The sequence below is a fragment of the Mycteria americana genome, chromosome 23 (assembly GCF_035582795.1).
Source record: "Mycteria americana isolate JAX WOST 10 ecotype Jacksonville Zoo and Gardens chromosome 23, USCA_MyAme_1.0, whole genome shotgun sequence".
Taxonomy (NCBI): domain Eukaryota; kingdom Metazoa; phylum Chordata; class Aves; order Ciconiiformes; family Ciconiidae; genus Mycteria; species Mycteria americana.
This window is the reverse complement of record NC_134387.1, coordinates 4,681,734-4,708,443: the sequence shown is the minus strand read 5'-3', so window position 1 is coordinate 4,708,443 and position 26,710 is coordinate 4,681,734. Positions and strand designations below refer to the sequence as shown.

Here is a 26,710-nt window from a genome sequence, read left to right as displayed (position 1 = left end):
GAATGATCACAGTTCTCATTGCCTTCCCCGGGAGATGGGCATACAGCAAAGATCAGGCACTAATGAAAATCAGATCTACTTACTTACATCCCCGGAGAGATGATGAGAACCTGGATCTCCTCAGTTTGGACCTAACGCCTCGTAAAGAATCTGCCACTGTGATTTGCAATGGTGCTGCTTAATTAAGGGTGTAGTAGATGTTACTGAATATGCCTCTCCCAGACAATTTATTTGCCACACCACAGCCAACATAACTACAGAAGCCAGCCAGTCTGGTTTGGGTCAGAACGCCAGACCTGCATTGTGGGATCCAGGTACGTACACAGCTTATGTCTCTCTATCACCACTTTGAAATACTTTACCAAGCCCCAGTTCACAACGCTGGAGCCAAGTGGAGGTTTACGTCATTGAGTGCCAAGTCAATCTTATAAACAAGAACATTGCATCTTTTGCAAAGTGCAGTCCTGTGACCATTTTTCCAGATGCCTGGCATACTTTTAAAATAACCCTTTTGTTTTCTTAGTTATTAATAAATTAATTTTTAAACCTCTGAATTTATGCTAACAGTGGGGAAATGCCTGCACGCTTATACATCAGTATATGAAGGAGCAACAATGGGAGCCATTAACCCTAGCTGCCCACCCTCCCCATTAGTGTTCTCTGCAGCGTTTGTCTTTATGTCTCCCCCGTGCCCCATTAGCACCTTGCAGCAGCACCGGCAAGCGCAGGGCTCTGTTCCCCGGGGCGGGGCGGGGCGGGGCGGGAGCAGGTGATCCCCGCCGGGGCGGGGAGAGCCGCCTCCTTCCCTCCCTCCCTCCTTCTCCTCCGCTCGGCGCGGCGCGGCGGGGGAGGCAGGAAAGTTGGGCGGCTGCCGGGAAGTTTCGTAGCATGGCGGAGCGGCCCGGGGCGGCCGGCCCCAGGCAGCGCGGCGGGGCGGCGGCGGGCGAGCGGCCGCGCTGAGCCGAGCCGCGCCGCGGGGAAGCGCCCGCCCGCCCGGCGGCATGGCCCGCTGGATCCCCACCAAGCGGGAGAAGTACGGGGTCGGTGAGTGCCAGCCCGGGCCGCTCGGCCGCCCCCGCCCCGTGCGCCCCTTCCCCGCTCGCCGTGCCTCCCCTTCCCTCCGCTCCTGCCGTCGCGGCACCCCCCACCCTGCGTGCGCTCTCCGGGAGCCGCCGCTCCCTCCGGGTCCCGGCGGTCTGCTTCCCCGCTCCGCCGCTGCCGAGTCCCCGGTTTCCCTGCACCACACGTTCATTTGCTTCCCCCATCTAGAGTAATTCCTTGCCTTTTGCACACCTTGGAGTCGTTTCTTCTCCGCACACTTTCTTAATTATTTTCTCTCTTGAGTTTGTGCTCTCTTCCACTTTCAGGTTTCAGCAGTGGGTGTTCACTCTTTGAACCCTTAGGGATGGAGGCAGTGATGTGTGTCCAGTTCACACCCTGCGAGCTCTGGGTTTCTGGAATCCTGCAAGTTCGGGACTGACCTTTGTAATTTTGCCCCTCCAGCGTGTTTTACAGTGAAGAGTACTCTAAAATAGCAGCAAAAATGAAGATGTGGATAGAAAAAGTGATGACAGGATATGATGGTTGTAATGAGCAAATTCAGGACTGTGGGTGACCGCTTTGCAAGGGGGTGGAAATCTTGACATAGGGCAAGGAATGATGAAAGCTTGACTGACACCTTGTACCTTCTGCCCTGTCCTCCTCTTTATGATTCAAAGGAGATTGTTGGATGCTGGCTTGCTTTTCTCTAGGAGGAACATAGCCAACGGTGGTGCTGATAAGCTCTCCTTTTCTTGAGACTTTGACAAATTGAAAACCACACGATTTTGAGGTTGCTTATGAGAACTGGGTAGAGAACAATAGGCAGGAAACCGCTCATGACACAAACAACTTCTGATAGTTTATTTTAATGAAGAGTGATCTTCCGTGCCCCTTGTGTTCCACAGTGGACTTCCTGATGTGAGAAAAATTTTTAATTTCATGCTTGCAAAGTGTTAATTGCCCAGACTCCCATGAGGTTGTTCATTCAAGTTCAGTCCATGAGTTTAAAGGTGAAGAACCTCATCCTGCACAATTTTTCACAGAGTGAATTTGAAATAAGTTGCCCACTTGATTTCAGAGTGGCTTTGCGGAGAGGCAGCCCACTTCTTGCAGGACTGTGGCTTAAGCTTCAGAGGTATACGCAGCACAACCTTATCTAGTTTCTGCTTTGGTAACTAGGAGGGTGTGGAGTATTGTACGCCCTGAACTTTGTTTCTTTCTGTGTAGGTAACAGCCTAGGCTATTTATATATGGGAGCCTGTATGTATGATTTGGTGAGATTACTCTGAGCATCAGGAATTTCAAAATTTTGGTATTATAATCAAGTAAATTATATAATGCCAGTATGATTGGCTGTGCTAGATTATGGTGGGGTTTTTTAAGCACACCTTTGAGCAAGGATCTTCTACCTCAAGAATGGCCTTGGGCAGTAGGATGAATCAGAGGCACTCCTCTAGCTTCCTTTTTATTAGCTTCCGGGGTGAGTTTTTAGTGCTGGCTTGAGCCAACTGCTGATTATGACAGCTCCTCTCCCAGAAAGGGCACTGGCTTGTGAGTAAGCAGGGTGGAGGGAAAAACTGCCTCTTCCTTTACGTTACCAATCAAAAAGTGTGCCGGTGGGAAGTATCCCCTTACTTCTGTGTGTTCAGACAGCTGTGTGAAAAAGATAAGTATTTCCCTTGTATGCAGGCACGTGGACCAAAGTGACACAGTCTGTCATGCTTCAGCTCTTGCATTTAATTTGCAACCAGAACTGATAGGGTTAATCCACAGGCAGTCAACAGAATTATTTATGTAGTGACTAGCTTTATCAGTCAGTGTTTGATACATGGCATTAATGGAATGGTAATTTTGTCATTGATGTTTGCAGACTTGTCAGTTTCCGATCTACAGCTGCACCCTCTGCGGTGCTCAAGCTTTGCGCTCAGGTACCGGTCCTCATTGGTTTTGTGCTTAATTTGAAGAAGTTGATGAGGATTGAGAGGAAAGTGTGAGCTTTTTGGGCCGTTAATCTGCCTGCTAACCAGGGTGCCTGTTAGTACCAGTTATGAAGGTGTTTGTAATGAGTGTAATGCCACTGATTTGTATGATATAGGCCATTAGATGGTAACAACTTCCATTCACTGGTAGCATGGGTAAGTTGATAGTTGTGAAGTGTAAAGATAAAAGTTCATAATTTTCAAAAAGAACACGTACATTGTGGCTGTTAGTTGTCTGTGCTTTGGAAACTAATATAGAACTATTTGCACTTATTTTAAGCACAGCCCTGTAAATCATAGCAACGCAGTAAGACATTCCAAGAAGTACACAGTGTGATTCAATGTCACTTGTCTGATTTTTGCATTTCAGTTCAGAATGGTTTATGTCCTGGTTTATGGTTTATGTCCTGGATTCTGTTCTATAGATTTGTTGATTGTGGGTTCAAACTGATTTGCTGGATTCTAGTTTTGTCCTCAATTGGTTAAACCTGGAGACTGCTACCTTTAGCATGGATAATACAGAAGGCATATGGGCTGAAATGGCAGACAGCAGAGAGTGCAAGATTGGAAATTGTAGCATTTTTAGGGAAGCATACGTGAGAGACAAATGGCTTGCAGTTTCTCACTTGCAATGAATTGTCAACCCGATAACAGATGGGATTTTGGAAGCTTCAGCCTTGTAGAGGGACAAAAACGCTGCTGATCATCTGATGGGCAACATCTTGCCTCTCTAAGCAACAGGATTTTCTGGGCCTTACGAAGCTTCCTTGCAATGTGCTTCACCTCTGATTTGGGAAGGAAGGATACTATCTGGTGCATCTTGCTTGAAAGCTGGTCGGTTGTAGGGCCAAACTAAATGAAGTAACCTGTTCTTGGTCAAGTGCTTCTCTCAAAAAGGTGGTGTCATTTGCAGAATGCCTTTCATGCAGACTCTTTTCAGTCAAAAGAGCATGCTCTGAAGGAAAGAATACCTGAATGACTCTCCACGATTTTTAACTTTTATTATCTGTTTGTTTTAAAAGTATTAACTTAGGGCATAAGGAATCAACAATGTAATTATTTTCTTTTTCTGCTGGCAGTAACACGGGCTTGCATTAACTTCAACTTAAGTATTACACTTCAGTTGTAAAAGCAATTCTTTCTTTAGTCATCGTCTGTTCTTAACATGTAAATGTCCTTTGTGGACTGGAGAAGATGGTTTCAGTATTAATGGTTTAATGGTTTCTGTATTAATGGTTTCAGTACCAGGGATGAGAGAATCTGGAGTCTGTGGAGTCATAAGCTATTCTATTCTGGTGTCAATCCAGGCTGCTACCAGAACAAGCAATCAGACCCCTTTTTCTGACTCCTTCCTGCAGGCAATAGTGGTGTGGTAAGACAGGTCAGGGAACTGACCCAGGTCAAAACGAATTCAGAAATGAAAAAGTGCAGTTTTCAGCCAGAATGGTTTTCAGGTGACTGTAATGATGTATCAGGTACACACATGCTTTACGTGTCGCCTTTGACTGCGAACTAACAGGATGTGAAGTGTTTGTTTATAATTATATAGTTTGATCTGTGTATGCACCTATTGTTCAGCCAATCCACAAATCTGGTCTTCCGGAATAAGAAACGATGCACTGAAGCTCTATTGAAAGAGCTCGGAGACATGAGGTCCAGAATAGTTTGCATTTTGGTGAAGATGGTGGCTTGCACCTGGATGCACTGGTATGACTATCTCTTGAAATGCAAATTTACCCTTATTTCTGAGGTAGTGGCTGTTTCATAGAGCTTGTATGGTAGGACTGGGGAAGGACCAGGCAGATTATTGTGGCCAGGCCTCTGCAGTTGCAGGCCATAATGGACCATTCACTCCACAAACCACGAAATGCTTCAACCCAACAACAAACTTGGAGCTTGCAGCAAAACACTGAAAGCCACAAATTGTGATGTTCTGCTTAGAAGGAGCAAGTGAAAGCTTAGGCAATATTTGTTGCCTATGATCTCTCCAAATTGTTAAATGTATAACTTAAAATACTATTATGAGCCCACAAAAACGTCACTGGTCAGTGAGGTATATCAATGCATTGTTTGTGTTTTGGTGATCTTTATAGGCTCTGAGTAAAACCGGAGTCATGTATTGTTTAGAAAATGTCTTAAAATGCTGGGTTGAAGGGAAGCTAATTAAACAAAGTGGTTCCGTCACTCTGTGGAAAGCATTTTGATCTGGTGTGTTTTTAAAGGCAGGGGGCTGGGAGGGAAAGGTTGAGAAACTTTTGGGCGGCTTTAATTCCCAAGCTTTCCCTGCCTCTTCACATCCTGTTTCAGGGAATTCCCATTTTGCACTTCCAAGTATGTGGATCCATGGGTGGCTATTTGAAAGGGAATGGCTCGATGTGATCTGGTTCCAAAAGAAGCGTGGCCACTTGCTATGGCTAAAATACTTTAGCCATATTTCCAAAAGAAACTGTTCGTTACGGTGGCAAAAAGCAGCCTGTGAGTTTCAATCTATCATCTTTTATTTTGTTGGGTTTTTTCTTTTTGAATATTTTTTTTTTTTGGTAAAATGACAGGTAATTACCCCTAATAGTTATTGGTGGCCTTTAAAACCCATTACATTTTTCCTTGCTGGAGGGACCGGACCATAGGACTATTCTTGTCGCAAAGAAGTATTTACTTTGTCAAAATACCATGTGGTGGTTGAGTTACAATCAGCTGCGTCATGTCTCAGGAATGGCAGTAATTTTTCAAATGTAAACCAGTGCCTGCCAGCTACATTTGTGATTTATGTGAGCCGAAACGCAAAGGATCAGAGAGGAAGAGAGAGTGCTGCAAAATAAGATTTTCTTACTAATGGTTTGATTTGTGATAACTTCTGATACGCTGGGCCATCAGGTCTTGGCTTCATGTTCAGTCCTCATACATCTTCTGCAAAGTTGTCTCGAAATACAGTCTGTGATCAAAGGAGTTTCACGGTACTGATAGTAGTATGTCCTGTCAAATTAGAGCAAAACTCATATTTGTTTCAACTTGCTGCTTGCTTTATGCCTACCGTTCTTGCAGAATGCTTCTAACTTGAAACTGAAGTCCACTGTTGTGCAACAGGTTCCTGCAAGGGCTCTAGAAGATGAGGAGCCCATTCCTACTGCAGAAGTGACTGTCGACCTGTCTATTGATAGAAACACTCTATAACTACTCATTTTTCCTTCCATTTGCTTTATTATGATTTGTGTCTAAAAATTGTCGTGTTGATGGCAATACCAACAAAACTTTCAACAGGGAAAAGTAAAAACTTGGCGTTGTTGACAGCAAAAAGTTTTGAATCTTCCGAGAAGTATATGACACTTTATTTCTGATTTAGTTCTCCAATTTTTACTGCTGTGTCTACAGTTTATTTGATGTGAAAGTTGGCTGTGCTACTTCTTGCTTCCGTAGTCCTTTCTGGTTTTTGTTAATCCATATAAGCCCAAGTCTGTCTGTCTTACTTTTGGTGATTACTGCTCTACTCCTTAAGTAGTTCCCAGTGAAACTAATCCTGTGAACTTCAAAGTCATTGCTGATGTGAACAAGACTTGTAACCGTTCCTTTTCTTATTCTTACTTTGAAAAGCAGTATTTCTAGAAGTGTCTTGTGACTTCTGGGTGCTTTAGCTTTTGGGTATCCACCTTGAAACATCACCGAGAGTCCTGATGTTTAGGAATGAGCATCCCGTTCATCTCACAGTCAGGTCTCTTTATGGAGGCTCTGAATCCTCTCTTGAGGCATCCAGAACTGCTAGTTGCCTTCTAGAGTTCTGGCTGAGCTGGCTCTTGCTGGTTAGATGTGGGCCTAAATGTTCAGAGGTGTCAAGAGGCTCTAAGTACCAGCTTCTGCTAGAGCTGGATGTGCCGACCAGTTCTGAATTTCGCACCAGTCTCTTGCATATTCTTGTGGTTCTTCTTTTGGCATGGGACTGTATTTGCTAGCACGAATACTCTCTGCATTTGGAACTATGGAAACGAAAAGCAAAATAATAAAAGTTCAAGAACTGAAAAAACTTAAACCAATAGCGTATTGATCAAGCAGCAGTAAATGTGTCATAATCTTTCCCTATCATTCAGAAGTTGAAAAATGTCCACCCCTTCTACGTGCAAGCTTGCCAAAGCTTCTTTAATTGAAAATAAACTTTTTTTTTCCCCCCTTCTATTTAACTTGCACTTAACTTGACTGGTAGGACATTTCTTTCAATTAGTGCTTTTAGGGGGCAAAAAAAAAAATCTTATTTACGCTAGCATGTTAAAGACACAACCATGGCCAAGCTTAAAACTACCGTAGTCCAAAGTCATAAACGCATTTATCCCCTTGCTGCCAGAATGAGTCTATGTTTTCAGGTCCAATGCATTTAACTTATGATTGGATGCCTAAAATACTGTAATGAATTTTGGTGCATTTGCCAGGAAACATGTGCTAATAAAACTGGAACATAAATATGAATTACTAAACAGCTTTCTAGGTGGCCAGTTCATGGTTGCCTTCAAAAACTGAAGATGTTTCAGAGCACTAGTTGGACCAGTTGCTTAAATGATAAAAATGTCTTTTTGGTACAGTACAGACTGTACCTCCTAGGAAGATCTCCCAGGAATAGCGGGGGGAGCATTGCTTAAAGGATGAATTGCTCTGGCAGCCTCTTGAAGCTTTCAGATAGGTGTCTGGCACATTGTCAGAATGTATCTAAAAAAAGTAGTGTTTGTTCTGTGGCGATTGTTCTTTGGCCACTTATACTCTCAAATTTTTGGAGGTGTTGCTGCAATAAAAATGGACCTCATTCTGGAAAGTGCTGCATCTGGGCAAAAAGGTCATTGAGATACAATAGAGATAATAGTTTTCTGCTCTTGGGAAGCTCAGTACTTTGATCTGCCGTAATAATAAAACAATTTCTTGCTCAGCCCTTCAGCTCTAAAGTTCTGATACTTCAGCTCTAAAGTTCTAATACTGTTTCAGAATATCACGGGCAAATAGTGGCCAATTAGTTCTGAAAGAGCGCTTTTTTCTTTTGTTGTTTTTTTCTTTTTTTTCTTTTTTTTGAGTGCAAGGGTAACTAGCTTAAGTGTTAGAGACCTGATTCTTGCAGCACTTCCATTCTCATTGCTCTGACGATGTAGTGGGGGCTTCAAGCTGCAGAGAGATGGTGCTTAATGTAAAGGAATAAAGTAGCTTGAGAAAATGAAGGGAACGCTACAGTGCGTGGTACCCAGCTCCAAATTCTTTATCTCCTTGCATCTTGTGCAGTGTAATTAAAACTGATCTGCTTACTGCAAATTTGGGAGTAGCTTGTTCTTCGTTTGTCTTGACAACAAAGGGATCAATATTCTTGTTTGGTTTTTTTCCTTCCAGAGTAAGACCCTTAGTTCCCAGCCAAGATTTCCTGTTCCTCGTTTCAACACTATTCCCCTGCTTGCCCTTTGCTTGTTACCTGAGATAGGTGGCAAGATAAAAATGCTTTGGAATTAAAGGTCTCTGGAAATGTGAAACTGTATCTCGCTGTGCAGTGCCAGCTCTCTGATTGGGGCTTGTGTCATTTTGCAGACATGAATCAATGAAACCACAGGCATGCATTGTGGGAGAGCGATCTGTTACGAAGCCCGTGTTGAACAGAAAGGCTGAAGGTACAGGGGCCAATTGAAGTCCCTATGGTTATGCACATTAGAAATTCTACTTGTGTTAGCCCTGCCAGCATGAGTTAGCTCAAGTGCTAGTTTCCATAGAGGTGCTATCCAGTGGAGGTAAAGAGTTTCTTGGCAGCGTACCCCAGGTTTCTTAAAATGCAGTGGGCCAAGCCACGCTATGAATTCTCGGGCAAATTGTGGGAGAGCTTGTCTGTCTCTTTCTGAGCATACAGATGGAAAGGGGAAGGTGGTGCAGGCCTGAGAACACTTGTACAAAAATTTATGGCTGTAATTCCGGTGGGTCACGTTCGCAGCTGATGAAGTGGGATCCCTTAGCTTTATATTCTCTGTGGGTCTATCAGCTTGAGTTTAGTGTTGGTATGTGTAGGTGTGATGCCAGCAAGAGACAATGCTGAAGTTTTAACTGAAGTGAACTTTATGGTGAAGACTAGCCTGTAGGCACAGTTGGACTCCAGGCTCAAGTGTTTTACGCGTTAGACCTCCTCTCATCTCTCCACCCTCGCTCCCTCTGGAAGTAATGCATACAGCAGAACTCATTAGATAGTAGCACTCACAGTTCTGTACAGTAGTATTTCCAAGTTTTCTTTCTACTTCCTTTGATGTTTTGCCCAGTAAGAACTAGGACAGTAATTTAAAGCCAGTGGCAAATTCACTTAATTCTTTTGAAGGTGCCACACGCTTTCAAGTTGGGAATTAGCTGAGTAGTCCAATTTATCAAGTGATGGTTTTGGTTTTTTGCTTTTACAAATCTGCTTGAAAATTTCATTGCAAAAGTTACTCTTGTACTTAATGTATCCAAACACAAGTTGCACATTTGCAGGCGTGGAGGAAAAAAAGGTGATTACAGACAGACTTGGTAAAATTCAGTTGCAATTCTATGTGTATTGTAAATGAGCATCTGTTTCTTCACAGGCCATAAAAATGGAAACATTCAAAATCAGAGGTTACTTTTGTGAAAACTGGATTTCAAACCTCTGGTGGGTATATGCAGTTGTTAAAACCAGAATGCAAGTACCACAATACTCAGAAGGCTAAAGGTATGAACCCCTTCTTTTGTAGAGGACAACCCGAAGAGTGGTTACGTGCTCATTTTCTGCCAAGTCTCTTTCTCCAAAAGGTACAATACAGAGAAGATGCATAATATTTTAAGTTTCTTGAGTTCCTGCGATATCAATAGGCTGATCTGAATACAAGCCAGGTTCTGATTCAGTAAAGCCAATGGCAAAACTGTTGATTTCTGTGGTCATATGATAGTTGAAACAGGGTTATGGGGTTAGAACGATTGCTCTAAAGGACAAGACTATGATTTAATATATTTTTGGGAGAATACTAATCGTGCAGGCTAGATGTTACTGCTCAGATTTCAAAGAGTCAGAATAAAGCTGCAGGGCTTGGAAGATACACACCTTAGAGTAATATCAAGCACCCTTTAACCTAATAAGATCTATAAGCCACCTGTCATTATGGTATCTAGTTCTTGTAGCCTCACCAGTGGATGAAAAGGAGCAGTCTTGTCTTGTATCCTGCATGTTGAGAAGGTCACTGTGTCACAGTGAAAACAGTTGGATGTATATCTTGGTAAATGAATGAAGTATTTAAACACACTCGGTAGATGTGTTTTGTGAAATTAGAGCTGGTAAAAGATGCAGCTTTGATAGCACCAGGATCTGAGGTTTCTCTGTGGCGCAGTAGTAATAACAACATTGGCAGCTGCTGCTGCACCTTTCCTCCCTGAGCCAACTTTACACTGCTCAGAATTGAGTACCACTAAAAGAGGAATGGCAATTTGATGTCACTGGCTTCTTTTCTTCTGTCAACTAAAGGCAGCTTGGCTCAATGAAGATCTTCCAGCAGCTGCAATGAGAACCATCAAGTCAAGGACCACCTTCCAGACCCAACAAGCAGTGTGTTGTCATCTTTTTGCGCTTGGAAGCTGCTTTTGGCACGTCAGTGCCAGGTTGGGTACTCCTGCATCTGTTCATTCCACTTGAACACTGACGTGCTGTTGCATGTTGTTTAGTTTGAATCAGCCAGACCTGAAACAGACTGTAGCTTTAAAAACTGTGGCTAACACCTCATTATTTTATCTTCCCTTTTTATGTTTGAACGCTGTTAGGCAGGCACCATTCTCACTGACTGCAGGAAGTAGGTGGAGGCTGGTAATGCAGTGGGAACAAAAGCCAAGGGCATTCCTCTCAACCACAGCCTAGGTAGTCTTGCAGACAACCTTAAGTGGTTGTTGTAGAAAGATGTATCAAGGCAACCTGATAAAAGTTTACAGAAGTGTGAATCTTCAAGAAGAGAGGATAGGCTATTTTCTCCTTCCATCTGTGTATCTGTTCGTGATGTTCCAAGGAGACTGGGATTGCAGGTCTAGTTGAAGGAAATTTTTTTTTTTTTTTTTTTTAAATCAAGCACTGGATTACGTTGGGTGTAGTATATTGTATATTCAGGAGCAGGTTGGCTCCTACACTGCTAGTACTCATTTATTCCTCCATTGGCTCACAGCACTCCCTCTTACTCCAGATATAAGCTGGGACAGCTAATGTAGATTAATTCTTTATCTGAGTTTGAAATCCCTTAGGGCCCTTTAGAGTGAAAATGATAATAGGAAGTCGAGAGTCTGGTGAAGAAAATTACACAGCTAACGATTTGTGTATGCGTTACCCATACGTAAAATAAAATGCATACTTACTATTATGTACTGTGACTCTGCTATGCATTATTCTGGTACGTGTTTTCAGGAAAATGGTTTAGAAAATTACTGCCTGTGTAAAAACAGCAGAGCTTTAAACTCCACATTGAGATGGGTAGAAGAGAAAATTGGACTTTTGGAGATGGGGAGGTGTTTGTGTAACTTTTGAGGTCAGAGTGGGTTATTGCAAATCCTAGAAGCTCTGAATTGAGTTGATTCTTTAGTCAGCGGGTAAAGCCAGAGTGGGTTCTACTGTAGCAGGATGTTGCCCAGGGTGGCTGTCTGTGTGAACGGCTGTCTAAGTGCATTTGGAGAGACTTGTTTTCTGGTGGTTTTCCTGCTGTAGGTTTTCTTTGCCATTGGTTTCCACAGCCTAGTTGTGAGGAGGAGGTGGAGGGGCTGAGACTTCAAAGTTCTTTCGTCTGGGCAAAATGTGGAGCTACTTTAAAACATGCACTTAGTGACAGAGTTACTGAGATTTTTCCAAGTGTATATCTGCTTGTATACAGCAAAGACTGGGTTAGTACACCATAATGCTATAACCAGTGCACTGTAGCCTCACTCTGCTAGCCACTGTCACAAAAATAAGTCCGGAAAAGTCACTGGTCATTGAGAAAATTTACTCTAGAGTCTCATTAGTACAACAGAGGGTCTCTGTGCGGTTCAGATCACAGAAGCAGCTACAGTTTGGCTGCTTCTACCCCAAGCACACTTACAGAGAGACAAAACAGCTTATGCTGTGATGACAGTGTATGTTTAGGATCTATATCTCTGTTCTGTATTGCAGTATAGATGCACTCTGAGAACAGAATCTCCTTTATTTTCATACAGCTGCTGTGTTATAAACACTTTGCAACAAATAATTGAGGGGAAGATGACTAATGGGAATTCTGTAGACATGAAAAGATAGAGATTATTTCTTTTTCCTTTATAATCAGTGTGTGTCTTGCTTCAGCAATTCTGAATCACCTCAGTTTGCCTGATCTGAATCTACTAAGAAGCTCTAATTAAAATACATGGGCTAATTTGTCATTGGGTCTGCCACTTGCTCCAGAGCATTGTTGTGCAGCTGACTGTGGTTTTAGTCTGTAGAGTTTAAGGCCATAAGAGACCATTAGATCATCTCGTTGGAGCACTTGTGTAACGCTTGTGAAGCCATCCATATTCCCGTGGGCTGAGGTTAAGTTTTTTTTTTTCCTGAAACAATCCAGGCTTTAAGAGATTGAACCATCGATCCTAGAATCTGATCCAGTCTATGATGGAGAGAGAGACAGGAATATCCAAAAGTTGATGACGGTATGACTGAAAGAGAAAATCTTCCCCAGTCCCAAATTTGGAAATTTGTTTGATTTAGACTGTTTGTGCAGGACAGACTCTCCAAAACCTTAGACTATTCGCCTATCCCATCTCCAGGATAACACTCTGTTATTCAGAGGAAATCAGAAAAATCTTAGCAGACTTTTGCTCAATTGTGCATCTGGCAGACACACTTCCTTGTCCTCGGCAGGTGAGCAGGTAACACCCTTATTTGGGTTTGGTTATTGGAATCGTCTTAGGTTGGAACTGCAAGTGTTGGAAGCATGTTGAGGACAGTGTGGATCTTCCTGCTGTTCTCAGTTCTCAAAAGAAAGGAATGATTATAGAAACTGATAGTTACAGAATTCAAATCAGAAAGGCCATGCCATGTCCTCCTACATAGGCGGACTGTATAATTTCTCAGTTGATTTAATGCCCATTTTTAAGATAGCACACCTTAAAAATTTTAAGGATAAGTAAAAGTCCTTCCAAGTGTATTCCTGTGTGTGAGGTCAGCCTGAAACAATAAGTATACAAGATGTTCAAGGTCCACCTCTAGCTCATCAGATGTTTGACTCTGAAGCCTAATGATGGCTGTTAACGAAAGCATTTCTATCCGCATAATCCTGTTATTCTGGATTATTTGCATTCAAAATGCCAAGCAGTCACTTGGAACTTTGCAGAATTGAGACTGAATGTCAGCATCAACCAGTTCAGGAGTAGTAATTTTTTTTCGTAACAACCAGTTAATATGCATGTTTCACAGTGCTGAACCATGACTTTCTTTTTTTTTTTTTTTTTTTTGAAGTAGTAGTCTGACATATAAATCTTAATTATGCTATACTCAATTTTTCAGACAAGAATTCCGGGGAAGTTACAAGAACGTTTTTGCTCAAACATCAAAAAGCCTTTGTTCCCATTAAGAATTAATTCCTTGGGCAGTTCCTTGTTTTTTAAATAAAGCCACTGTTTTTTTGGTTATATCTTGGCAACAGATAGCATACCAGGCTTCTCCAAATTGGGCTGTGCGGCATAAGTGCCATTTCTTAATACAGGGTTCTTGCAGCATAAAAGCACATACTTCTGTTTCCGTACAATAGTTTTTGACTCTTCAGTTGAAAGATGTAATGAGATGAAGTCTGGTTATTGCAACAGCACTGAATGTGATTCTTTGTTCAGAGGAAGCAAGGCACGGCCCTCTCCTATCAGATAGTGGTGAGGGCAGCCTTCAGAGAAGTGGGACATGGTATTTGGAAGCAGTTAGCCTGTCTTTGTAATGGGTGGAGGGGTGGTTATTTTGAGCCATGTTAGAGATAACGGATCTCGCAGTGGCTGTGTTTTTCAGGCCGATAATCCACATTTCAAATGCATTTAAACAAGTTATTGAGGAAAGAATTCCATTTTGTTCTGTGTTGAATTACACACAAAGTAGTATGTGATGGTTTCTGCCTCATTCATTTTAGTTTCAGACGTTTTAGCTGAGCTTCCCTTTTAGAACAGTCTTGAAAATGAGTTACTGTCTTGCGGTTAAAATGGGCCTAGGAATTAATATCTGGTTTTCATCTTTGACTATGCTGTAGATGAACAGTATGATATTCAGTTTGTCTGTCCTCAGTTTCTCTGCATGCAAAAGAGAACAACTGCTATCTTTCTAACATGCTTTGGTGGTACTGTGTGAAAGACCCTGCATTAGTGCAGATCACTTGTCCAGATGTGTGCTGGCTCTTTAAAGTGCGAATAGGTGTGTATGTGGCATCAGAGCTGACTGCGCCAGCACCTTCCTTCCAAATAAATGTTGCTGGTAGCACTGAAGAAATAAGCCTGACACTGCTTCCATGGGAATATATGCCAAATCTCCCACTGGTTTCACTAAAAGCTAGATCAGGCTCAATGAGTTGCTGACAGACCTGTTGCAAATTAAGGCTTCTCCCAGGACTCTTGAACAAAGTGAAGCTTTGTGGTTTTTCAAAGTGTGTTTTGGTTTGGGTTTTTTTTTTTTTTTTTTTTGAAATATAATTGTGCTTCTTCTCATTTTCTGCCCCATGCATGACATTGAAGCTTCTTACTGTTTTAAGTGCCACTGTCTGGTGTTTCACAGATCAGGGATGTGTGCTGTGATTAATCTTGTGCCTTTGTACAACTGGAGGGAGTGACATAACTAAACCTGCTCTTCCCATCATGATACTGCTGTCTGCCAGCCCACGTCAAACTTTGTGCCTTCTCAGAAACTTCCAGCTCACCATTAGCTATTACTCAGAGCCCTGGCTACACTGGAAAGCCCAGGCTATCTTAGGTTTCCTTTGCCATTCGTGTAGGCCTTGTTTCTGGTGATGACTGTTGCGTGATGCTTCAAGAACAGAACCCCCGACATCCAGCGTGCACACCCAGTTGTGCAATGCCTTTAGTGTCCCTTCACGACGTTTTGAGGAATCACCTTCTGCCCTGAAGCATGAAAATTGCTTCTCCTTATCTTCACCTACATTACTCTGGCTGCTGTCATCGGTCATAAAGTTATCTGTTGCCCTTTTCAAGCCAGCCCCAATGTTGACTCCTCTGACCTTCCCTCCTAATGAATTCCATAGGCTGGATGCACTGTTGGAAAAACCATTTCTTAAACTTTCCACTAATAAACTGGGGGACTGTAAATTAAATAATATGATATATTGCCTCTAGTTATGCTCAAAGAATATGATCATTAAAACAAACCCACTATCTCCTTCTTATGGATCATGTTTTCCACCTTTGCCTCTATTTAGATTTGCTAGACTTCAGTGCTGCTTTTCATTCAGGATGAGAAAAGGGACAGGATCACCATTCTCAAGTGAATTTCAAAGGACAAAATCTCAACTGAACTTTAACTTGAAGCAAAAAGACTTAACTTCAGATATTCCTGCAAATTTGAGGACAAAAGTTTTTTTTTTTTTTTTTCCCTTCTTCCTTTCTTGCTGCTCTGTCAGGAGATTTTTATTTTTTCATGCCATGACCATGTTTGTTATGTGCAGCTTCCTTTTAAGTCTGAAAGAGGTCAGATTAAATACACACAATGAAAAAGAGGCTAAGCAGTTCAAATAACTGCAGATGGACTATTTCGGACAGGACTGACTTACTAGCAGCAGGAAGCATCAGTTGCAAACAGTAAAGCTCCCAGGGAAAATATGCTAGCAATTTGTCTTTTATAACCTTGCGCATAACCATTGGGTAGGAGATTTTATATAGTGACCCTCTGTTCTTGCTTAATTCAGTCTAGCAAAGCAAGATACTAGAAATCTTGCCTTTTTCTGATGTGCAGTGGCAGAAGCATGTTCCTTTAGCTTGTAAATGCTACACATTGGGATCTGAAACCTTTCTGGTAAAGCAGGGAAAGAGAAGGGAAGGGAACTGCAATGTTTAGTTCTCTGTCTTGCGGCTGTTGTGATCTTTGGTGAGGGGAAGGGAACTGCAGCGTTTAGTTCTCCCTCTTCTTGTGGCTGTTGTGCTCTTTGGTTTTGAATTAACTGTCTGTGTTCTCAAAAGAAAGGCTTGTCTGATGCCCGCCCACCTTTCTGTTAGACACTTGGTGCTGCTGAGACTGCTTTTGTCTGAAGCTAAAGCAGCATTTTATGGAAAAAAAACAGACTGGTATTTATATAATGTCTGTTTGTCCCAAAGAAACCCAAGGCATCTAGAAATTGTATGTGGGAATCCCTGTATATATAAGGACACATGCATTTCTGAACAGCAGCCATTTCTCATGGTGAGTACAGCCATGAAACAGGAATCCCAAACAGCATTTTAGGACAGAAAGTGAGGCAGTCCGGCTGTAACTGCAGGAGGAAACTTCAGTAGACAGATTGTAATCAGCCAAGTTAGAAATTGGCTAAGACGCTCTGCTTTAAATCTTCTAAGTCTGTTGACAGTGCTATAGGATTATTAACGTCCATAGACTGCTTGATGCCTGGACTTCACCTGAGGAACGACACCTCCTGTGTAGCGCGGTGTCCCCATGGCACCTTATGGGCCGACAGTTCAGCAGGGACTCCAAAGGGAGCCTGGATTGTTTTATGCATCCACACCGCTTCCTGCTGCACCTTGGGGAGATTTGGAGATGTCCCATCCAAGAACATCCCTGCTTAACATTAGTGATTTGGCAGGTTTACTGCAACAGAAGGCATGGCTGCAGGGAGTTTACTTTTCTTTGGGTCGGGCGCTGCACTTTTATGCTGACCTCTGCAAAACCTTGCAGAATTGTTTTCTATATCTGGCAGAACAGTTTCTTTCTAACTGAATCAAATACAATATTAACCAGTTTTTCTGTCAATTTATGATCTCGGTGTCTGTCAATACGAGGTATTTCTTAATGGATTACTCTGATCTGCTCCTGTGTATGTTCATGTTTGTCTTTGGCCATAAACATTATCCAAATTTTTCTGCAAAAACGTTGATGGGATTTTTACTTTTGGGCCTATTCTGGGGCCTTTAAGGTGTCTAAACTGAATATCCAGATCACCAGTCAGTTTTTAATATCTTGGCTTACAACGTCGTTGCGGGGAGGGAGAGGAAACTGGATGTCGAAGCAGCTAGTGCCTTAGGAGCAAAAGTCCAGTAACATTCCTGTAACCTTCTGGAAAACACTGTAATAGATTCAGTGCATACTCTATGTGTATCTCTCTAGGCACTGAAGTTACGGTAGACATGAATTAGGGCCACCGTGAATAAACACTGCCCCTGCAGCATAAGAAAATAAGTATCTGTTTGTGATCAGGGTCTATTTCAGATAGAAACTGCAGGGAATTCGCATTGCCTGCCTACTTCTGTTAGATTATTTATAGTTACAATATTTTAAAGAAAGCTAGTATATGTGAGATAATTTCCGGTGTGGTAAGCCACAGTAATTTGTTTATGCTGGATCCTCTCCAGGAGGCAATATACCTCATCTTGACGGAAATTATAGGCATTTGATGCGAATTTCCTGACATAAGAGCTCAAATTTTTATTTATTTATTTAATTTTCGGAGAGAGTTCTTCAAACCCTCTGAAGTGTGAAGAATTTTCCCAAAGCCCCCTGAAAATGTTTGCATGATTTATTTGCCTTCTTAAAAATAAACATTGTGCTTACTTCACCGATACATTTGCTTGGGGAACAGATTTGGATGTGTAAATATGACTCTTATGTGCATGAGAAGATTGCATTGCTGCATTTAAGATGTGATCTGTACTTAAACCACTGTTTTAAAAAAATAAGATAATCTCACTTTAGTAGAGGAGTCGTCTGTTCTGACTTAGCCAATCAATTCATTGACCCGTAGCAAAGCATTTTCCTGACTGCTTTATGTCTCTCTACTTGCATTGGTTTGAAAGCAAATTCAAATTAAACTTTCTCATCTTGACAAGCCTCCAGCAGCTCTAAGGAGGGCTCTTCTGCTTTGCCCAGTGAAACTCTGCAACTCAAGAAAGTTCTGGAGAAAAGGCAGTTTAGAAGCATGGGCTTCTGGACTTAATCCTATTCCCACTGGAAATCCGATAAGCATTCAGATGAGCTTTGTCTTTGGTAGGGATTAAATTCATAGAGAATCTCAAGTTTTTGTGCTAAGATTGGTTCTTGTCTGGGAAGAGCCTCTAGTAGCAAATAGTCTGAGGCATTTAGTGTAGAATAGTGGCATTTGTTCTTGTGACATCCAATTTATGTTGGTTTGCCAGTGCTTGCGAGTGCCACGTTGCAGTTAGTCCTGTGAAACGCTAATAAAAAATGACAATTACTTAATTGATCCATAACCTCTGCCTGAGGTAATAGTGACCTTTGCTGGGCAGTTTGTCAGTAAAGTGGGAGGATGCAGCTTCTTCATATAGTGTCACAGATCTGTATTCTTAAAGGTAAAAGGCAAACTTTGTTGGCTGTTAAGAGTAATGTTTCTTATCCTTGCAGGAACTGGTGATGGAATCTGGATGTAGATATGCTACATACTTTTCTCATGTATTATATACACAGGATAGCTTAGTAACTTTATAGTGCTTTTTCAAAATCACATTCTGCCTTTGACAGGTGCCATGATACCAGATTTCAAAATCTGATTACCTCACAGCTTTCATGACTGTGTTTTTCATCTCTCTCTCCCTCCTCTTCCCCTTTTTAGCAATATACAATTATGATGCTGTCCAAGATGTGGAGCTCTCCTTGCAAGTTGGCGATACTGTTCACATTTTGGAGATGTATGAAGGTAGGTTGCGGATCACTTCCAAGTACTGTGCAGTGGTTTTTGAAAATAAATGTAACAAATCAAGATTTTTTTAAAAAATAATACAAACTTCAGATCTAGATTTTTAACTTCTGATACGCCCAAAAGCGCAAAGCTTGCTATGTAGTGTTTGCTGTAGGCACTTTACTTTTAAAACAGTGTTAAAAATGCATAAAATACAGAAGCAGCAGTCATATCTACGCTGGTCCTGGCAGAGGTTTGTAAAGGTAAGATTTCGCTAGTATCTCAAGGCAGCACTGCAAGAGAAAGAAACACTTCTGGCTGCTCATTCCTGTTTTCACACCACACCTGTTTACCTTGGCTACTCCTTGTGCCAGGTCAAGCGCTTGTATAGTCATGTGATGAACTGATCCAGCTGGAAAATAATAATAATAATTTTTTTTAAAGTAGCTTTTAACCTGAATTAGTTCTTTGATCTGAGACAACGGAGGCAGTGGATGAAAGAAAATGAGAGGGCAGGTCTAATTGTTTCAAAAGTAATGTTGTTGTAAGCTGTAATATCATGAACTGGCATTATATGTTTTAAAAAGCCTCCAGTTATGGAGCTTACATGCCCTTTTTAGGCTGTTTCTCCCAGTATTTTACTGGGAAGTTTTTCATAATACATACCTTAATGTAAAACATCTTGCAGAAAGGAAGACAAAATTCCTACTTTAAACAAGATGAAAAAAATTACCCTTGTGTATTTCATATCTACTTACTAAACTAGATTGTTTAATGAAGATTTCAGTATTAGGAATGGAACACAGCCATTTAATTATTTTAAAGAATGTACTAGTCACTACTTCATTTGGAAGGCTCTCCAAAAGTTAAATACTCTTTCCAAAATATAAATTCAATCATTTTCACAAGCAGCATCAGTTTGAAAAAGACTCGGCGTACAGAAACTCTTTAGTATCTCTGCTGGGAATGGCAAGCTGCTTGTTTAGCAATTTGTTCTTAGCCAATTGTTCTCTTTCCACTTCTCTTTGACCTTGACACTGGAAACAGCCAGCCAGTTCCTACATGTCAAAGCAGATTATGTTGCTGATGTGTGTTTTTACACTGATGTGTGTGATAGTGGTGAGTGTGCTTGGGGGCGGGCGGGGGGGGAGAAAGAGAAAGGGAGAAAATCCATATGTAATAGTACTAACTTATGAACTGGTTTTGCAAAAAGACACAAGGAAGAGGGAGCATCAGGGATGAAAATTGCCCTGATGAAGAGGATGCATCTTGTACTTCTCAAAATGTTGGGGTATTTCGTTCTCTCTCTCTCTCTTTTTTTTTTTTTTTTTTTTTTTTTTTTAAACAGCATCATTGTTTAATCCTACTGCTTGGTCTGTAATCAGCTGTTTAACAGAGAGACAGTCAAGAACAGGAAATGAATACCCAAATGGCATCCCTTTTTACTTGAAATGTCCCAGTTTGGAACTTCAGCCTGAGAGGATTGATTGTAAATTGTTTGGGAAAGTGTTTTGATTGTTTTCATATGCTGAGCCATCAGTGTGGCATCCTAGTTTGCGACTGAGGCACCTAGGGATTACTGCAGCACAACTAAATACTTTTCCTAGAAAGACCAGCCAAAAATTCAGGCCAGACATTTGTGAGTCTAAAGGAAAAGACGCAGATTGTCTCTGAGATGGTAACTCTCCTGCGGGTCTGGTCTTATTTTCCATAAATTCATCTTAAAAACTCCAAACTCTGATATTCTGTCTGCTTGGGAGGAAATTCTCATGTCTTACTGTATCTATTTTTCTTCCTTTTGGGACATCAGCTTTCAGCTTTGTTTCCAGACATCTGTGGGTTGTGTTTTTGAGAATTACTGTTCTCACAAGAAGCCTTTTCTGTTTTTTCTCATGCTAATGATGTATACTTACAAATACAACTCCAGTCTGATAAAAGTGGGTTTTTTGTTCCACAAATCACTGTTCTTATCTGGATATACAAGTCTCAATTTAGAAAAAGGTTCCATTTAACCAGGACATTGGCTTTGCAAGAAGAAAGGCTCAGAGGTGCCTTGTGAAGTCCTTTTTTTAGTCGGTGTGAGTTATCCCTGCAGCTCCTGGCTGAGGGTGTTCCTCAGGCTATCGGTAACATTCTTTAGGGAATTAAGGGGGAGTTTTTCAGGATTGTCCAGAGGCTGTCATGTAATGGTAATACCCACTTGGAAAATCTTGCTCCTTGCTATTGTTCCCTGCCTCAGGATGTGCAGGAACATCTTTTGTGAGTTACCAGAAGGTTCTCAGGGCTGTCGCACCGCAGTTCACTTCCTGCTCTGTCAGTCATCTAGAACCTGCCTCCTTTTTCCTCCTGGTTGAAGTCAGCAGGTATTCATTCTTTGGCTGTGTTCAGTGAAGGCTCTCTGTGTATCAAACAGCCTTCAATTGAAAGCTCCTTGTATTCTGCATCTGGGGCTTTGGCTGGCTCTGCTCTGTCTGTAGGAATTGAGGTGCACAGTTTGTTCCTTGAGAGCAAGGCAGCAAGGTTGAAGCTTGCACTGGGTTTTGGTGTTAACAATAAATGTTATCTGACTCTGAACTGCCTGAATAGCTTTGAGACACAACACTGGTACAGTGTTGGAGATGTGTGAGAAGCAGAGAGCAATAAAGTGAATTACAGTGCAAGCCAGAAGGTATGGATGCAGTTTGGTGCCAGCCTCTGTGCTATGCAGACTTTTCCGCAGACCATAGTGTCTCGCAAACTCTTAAGGTGGAGTGCCTGCAGTCAGGTGCTGTTGTTGTACTGCCTAATGGCCTCACAAGGAGAGAAAGCACCTTTAAATTGCAAAATCCCTGCTCGTTTATGCTAGCACATGCTATCAGGAGTTAGAGGCCTGTTGCAAAGGCTGGAAGTCCTTGAAAAGTTGGCCAAATTTGGGGTGAGGCTCTGGCATTGCGCTTCTGTTAGTAAAGCTTTCTTTTGCCATGCCCTAAGCAGATGCTTTGCCTAATGTTTTATAAGTCCCGGTTACAACAACACAGTTAGGCTTGGATTGTGAGTGCACAAAAGAAGATAAAAGAGTGATAACGTCGTAGACAGACTGTTCATTTTGCTGGACTGCAGCTTGCCTACGTCAAGGATTCGTCAAAGGGTGATCGTCTTTTAAACGGTAGCTTCAACTTGGACAAAGTACACAACATTGAAGTGAAGGTCATCAGAGCTGAAACCACAGACTGAGCAGTTTGAACTAAAGGTTTCAGATATTTCTAGTACAAGCTATAACATGCTGATGTCCAATGCAGCTCGATTCCGTATAGGGACAACCTGAGAGCTGTTTGCTATTGGATTGAATAACTCCATAGTCTAGACTGTGCAGCATTTCCTTCAGTCCAGGAGAATGAAGATGGTGGCATACTGCATCTTTGTCAATCTGCCGTTAGGTGCAGTTGTAAATGGGGTTTGCACTGTAGAGAGGGTCTAAATTTGCATATTCCGTGCTTTACTTTGAGACTGATTTTAAATAACTTTTGACATGTCTTAGTTGGGCTTCAAGCATGCTTTGAAACACCACAGTGTATTTATTATACGTGAAGATCTGGAGGATACCACTTTTCTTAAAATGACCTTCCCTTTAAAACAAATACACATATACCCTCTGCAAAGCATGGTTTTGTTAGTTTAGGTGCCTTGGTGATGATACACTCTTGTAAACTGCAAAGCAAGGTGGTTGTTCCCCCCCCCTCCCCCCCCGCCCTTCTCTGGTTGGCTGTCTGGTTGCAGAAGGGCATGAGGTCTCTGTACAAAATTACTTTTTCCACTTGATAATACGATAAGCAGTGCACGCTTATCCTGTTGTTTGCCAAATATTGTCAAGACTGGGTATATGCTGCAAAATCCAAGAAAGAAGGACGCTTGCTGCATCCAATACTTTTGAAGGCTGCTTCAGTACAGGATTTACTTACTCTCTGGGAATCTGTCCTTGAGTAGTGAGCTAGGGAGGATACATTTCTGCTTAGGGGAATCTTTTCTAATCTGCAGTGTATATTATTATTTCATGCAAGCTGTGGGAAATAGCCAAATTGTGGATAGAAGGAATGTGTACGCACAGACCATGATTCCGATGAGTTTCTTCTTCTGACAAAAATAAATTTGTGTTGAATTTGTTCCTAGTTTCAGTCTTATCTTTCCTCTCACCACTGCAGGTAAATGAAGCAATCCCTTGTTTTATTTCAGTACAGTGCAGCAGTGTATGTTGTGGTACTGAGAGACAGTACGCTACAGTGGAAGAGGAACAAAGACCTTGTGGTTAAGCACGTGACCTGGGATTGCATCTCTGTGTATAACTTTTTGTCGTCTAAACTATTGTAACTTGAATAATTTTTCTCAGATTTTCTGACCTTTTACATACTGCATAAAATCCATTTAATGAAAGGTAAAATTGAGGGCCTGTGTTCAATTTAAAACAAACAAACAAACCAACAAACTTTAGATGTTTCTTTGCAAGATTCAGTCTGCTATCCTTGCGTTCTTAATCAGACTTCAGTTTGAAAGAGTGTTGTAGTAGCTGAAATTTGCCATGTCATCTTCACCTGAAAAGCCTTTCTCCATTTAGCACATCTCTGCTTGGGGAAAATACTCAAGAGAAACACTTAAATAGTCTGTCATTCCTCTGAAGCTTTAGGCAGATTTTTTTTTTTTTAAGAAGAAATCAAGTAATCAGTTGACCACTGCCAAAAGCTTTTGTTCCTTTTAAAATGATGAATAAGATTATTGAAAATTGGAGCAGAATTCTGAAAAAATTGCATGAGATGCTTGCTGAAATAGCTTTGCATAATAATATACAACATGCTTTTATGCAATGATTGCAAAATATTTTACAGGAATATGGTTAATGCCAAGAGGCCATTTTAAATATGAGGAAGCTGTGGTATAGAAAGGCTGAGAGACTCTGTCAAATAGAATTGAAATCACTGGGAAAATATTCCTGTTAAATTCCATGAGCTTTGTATCACACCCTAAATAACTTGTACTTGACCATTCAATTAATTACAACTTGGATAAAAATAGAACCTAAATCTTCTCATCCCTAATCCAGTACCTTATCCATTGGTCCATGGTCAGTGTATAATCTTATCTTCATCCTCTGGAAGGAATGGAATTTCTTCTTTCCTCCTAACTTACTACTGAAATAGTGGGGTTTATGTGGTCAAGCTGATTCACCTTCTCATTGCTAGAGAAAGGGGAGAAAACTGTGCTTTAAAAAAACCCCAAAAACCAAACACAACCCCCCCCCACAAAAAACCCCAACAAAACAAAAAAATGCCACCCTGAGCTCTAATTTATGGTCGAGGGGTCTCAGGTCCATCATTCTTCTTGGAACCTTCTTTGCTAAATGTATAAATATATGGGGGGAAAAACCAAACAAATAAAAACCACCAAAAACCCCCCAAAAGAACCACCCTCCCCTCCTCTCTTCTTTGCCTGATTATCCCCTTAAATCCCTTTGCCTTCTTGATGCTGCTCCCTCTGCCAGTCAGCTGAACATAATCGTCTTGGATCAGTGATGTTGTCCGTCTTGATAGCTCTGAACATCGTCCATGCATTATAAACCATAATCTATACCCTTCTTGTTTGCTAAGAGGTAGAGTCATTTTCAGTTTCAATGCAAGTAGAACCTTAGGAGAAGAGTCAAAAAAAGGTGCTCTAGGAGCATGGTTAATGGAGAGTTTGGGTTGCAGAGAGTCTTGACATTTGGAATGATGTTTTTAGTGGCTAAGAGTCAGTGAGAAAGTGCGAGTTTGCATCCTGTCGCAGAACAATACAAGGGACATTATGTCTGCACATCAGCATTGAAAATGGAGCAGATCCTTCTTCTAAAATGTTTAGTTTGTTATTTCCAGTGCAGTAACTTCAGAAGGACTGAAGGTGATGGAAACTGTTGCTTATGGCAAGGAACAGGCACCCAGTGGAAAGAGTTGCACTTGATCATGCACAGCTCTTACATTGCTGAGACAAATGACAAAGGTGAGGGTGGAGAGAAAAAATCCCTTTGTCTCACATGGTTTGGAAGTGGTGGAAGAAGAGTGGGAGTGACTTGCCCACAGCTATGCTTCTCTCCTATCTGCTCATTTAGCAAGGCTCGCTTGAGGACATAAGAAATACAGCAATTTTTTTGTCATACACTTGTGTTTCAGTGACCTTGAAATCAAAATACTGGTCAAACCCCAGGTGCTGAAGAGAGAAGAAATGGTCATCTGAAAGTAACATGCTTCTGAGTCTTGGGGATCATGGTTATTACTTTGTATCTTATACTTTACTAGATCTTGTCAAGATAATATTGAGAAACAATATCTTTACCAGGGCAAGCAGTTTGGGATTTGGGGTTTTTTTTGCCTTATCTAATAAAACATTCTCTTTCAGCCTTCCTTTGAAGGAAGGCTTTAGACTGAGTCGCAGAAGAAAATAATGAACCTACACAATGTGGAGCTCAAGCACAACCTATATGATGATTTGGATGAAAATGCACTTCACAGAGAAGAAAATTTTAAAGGGGTGGAGTGGAATTGGACTTGGAACACTTGAATATATTTCTCTTTGCCAGATACATGCTATACGACCTTCAGCTGGTAGTTCTGCTTGCGTGTGTGTGTGTCTGCCTCATCTGTCAAATGATCATAGCAGTAGTTCTGTGCTGTGTATATAACTTGTAAGCTTTACGGAACAAGGATTGTCACTTCCAAAATGTATAACATTGTATAGTATGGAGTGGCCTGGTTTTCCATTGAGCCCTATCAGTACAACCCAAATGGATATGCAGAGTAGAAGTGAGGGTGTCAGTTCATGGTAGGAACAGACACCCTTCTGCCCTACTCTTAGAAGCCAAGCCTCCTACAAACAGAGCAGAGGTGTCTTCACAATAGTAGATCTCAAATGAGCAAGATCAATAGATTTATGTTGTAGAATCCTGGTGAGAATGACTGTGTATTTAATTGCTGTAGACAGGGGAAAAAAAATATTTTTGTTTCCCTTTGACAGGCTGGTACCGAGGATACACACTCCGAAATAAATCGAAGAAGGTATGATCTCACTTTTCAGTAACTCTAATTTTTATTCACACCTTGCCAGACCCCATCCCGTGCTGTAATCTGCTATGCTTCTGCTGTATTTCTTGTCATAATATTGTGCAGGTCTCCTGATGATGGTGTCCTTTTCACAGAATCACAGAATCATATAGGTTGGAAAAGACCTTTAAGATCATCGAGTCCAACCGTAAACCTAACGCTACCAAGACCACCACTACACCATGTCCCTAAGCACCTCATCCAAACGGCTTTTAAATACCTCCAGGGATGGCGACTCTACCACTTCCCTGGGCAGCCTGTTCCAATGCTTGATAACCCTCTCAGTGAAGTAAAACTTCCTAATACCCAGTCTAAACCTCCCCTGGCGCAACTTGAGGCCATTTCCTCTCGTCCTATCACTTGTTACCTGGGAGAAGAGACCGACCCCACCTCTCTACAGCCTCCTTTCAGGCAGTTGTAGAGAGCGATGAGGTCTCCCCTCAGCCTCCTTTTCTCCAGGCTAAACAATCCCAGCTCCCCCAGCCGTTCCTCATAAGACTTCTGCTCCAGACCCTTCCCCAGCTCCGTTGCCCTTCTCTGGACACGCTCCAGCCCCTCAATGTCTCTCTTGGAGTGAGGGGCCCACAACTGAACACAGCATTCGAGGTGCGGCCTCACCAGTGCCGAGTACAGGGGCACAATCACTTCCCTAGTCCTGCTGGCCACGCTATTTTTGATACAAGCCAGGATGCCATTGGCTTTCTTGGCCACCTGGGCACACTGCTGGCTCATATTCAGCCGGCTGTCGACCAACACCCCCAGGTCCTTTTCTGCCAGGCAA

At 41.8% G+C, this 26,710-nt stretch overlaps 1 protein-coding gene across 7 annotated transcripts in view; it reads left to right on the top strand.

Annotated features, from left to right (window-relative positions):
• The first annotated feature begins 829 nt into the window (after positions 1-829).
• The window catches only part of DOCK5 (dedicator of cytokinesis 5), a 90,226-nt gene continuing 64,345 nt past the window's right edge, over positions 830-26,710 (top strand). For 6 of the 7 annotated variants that reach the window (XR_012778702.1, XR_012778701.1, XR_012778700.1 and 3 more), the window contains exons 1-3: positions 830-1,044; positions 18,767-18,850; positions 25,844-25,884. Coding sequence is in view for 2 of the 7 variants with exons in the window: in XM_075523659.1 (XP_075379774.1) it covers positions 1,002-1,044; positions 18,767-18,850; positions 25,844-25,884 (168 nt within the window). In the remaining 5 variants the exon portion in view is untranslated. Of the gene's footprint in view, positions 1,045-9,624; positions 9,643-18,766; positions 18,851-25,843; positions 25,885-26,710 lie in introns of those variants that run through there. The other variant, XM_075523661.1, reaches the window with a different exon arrangement.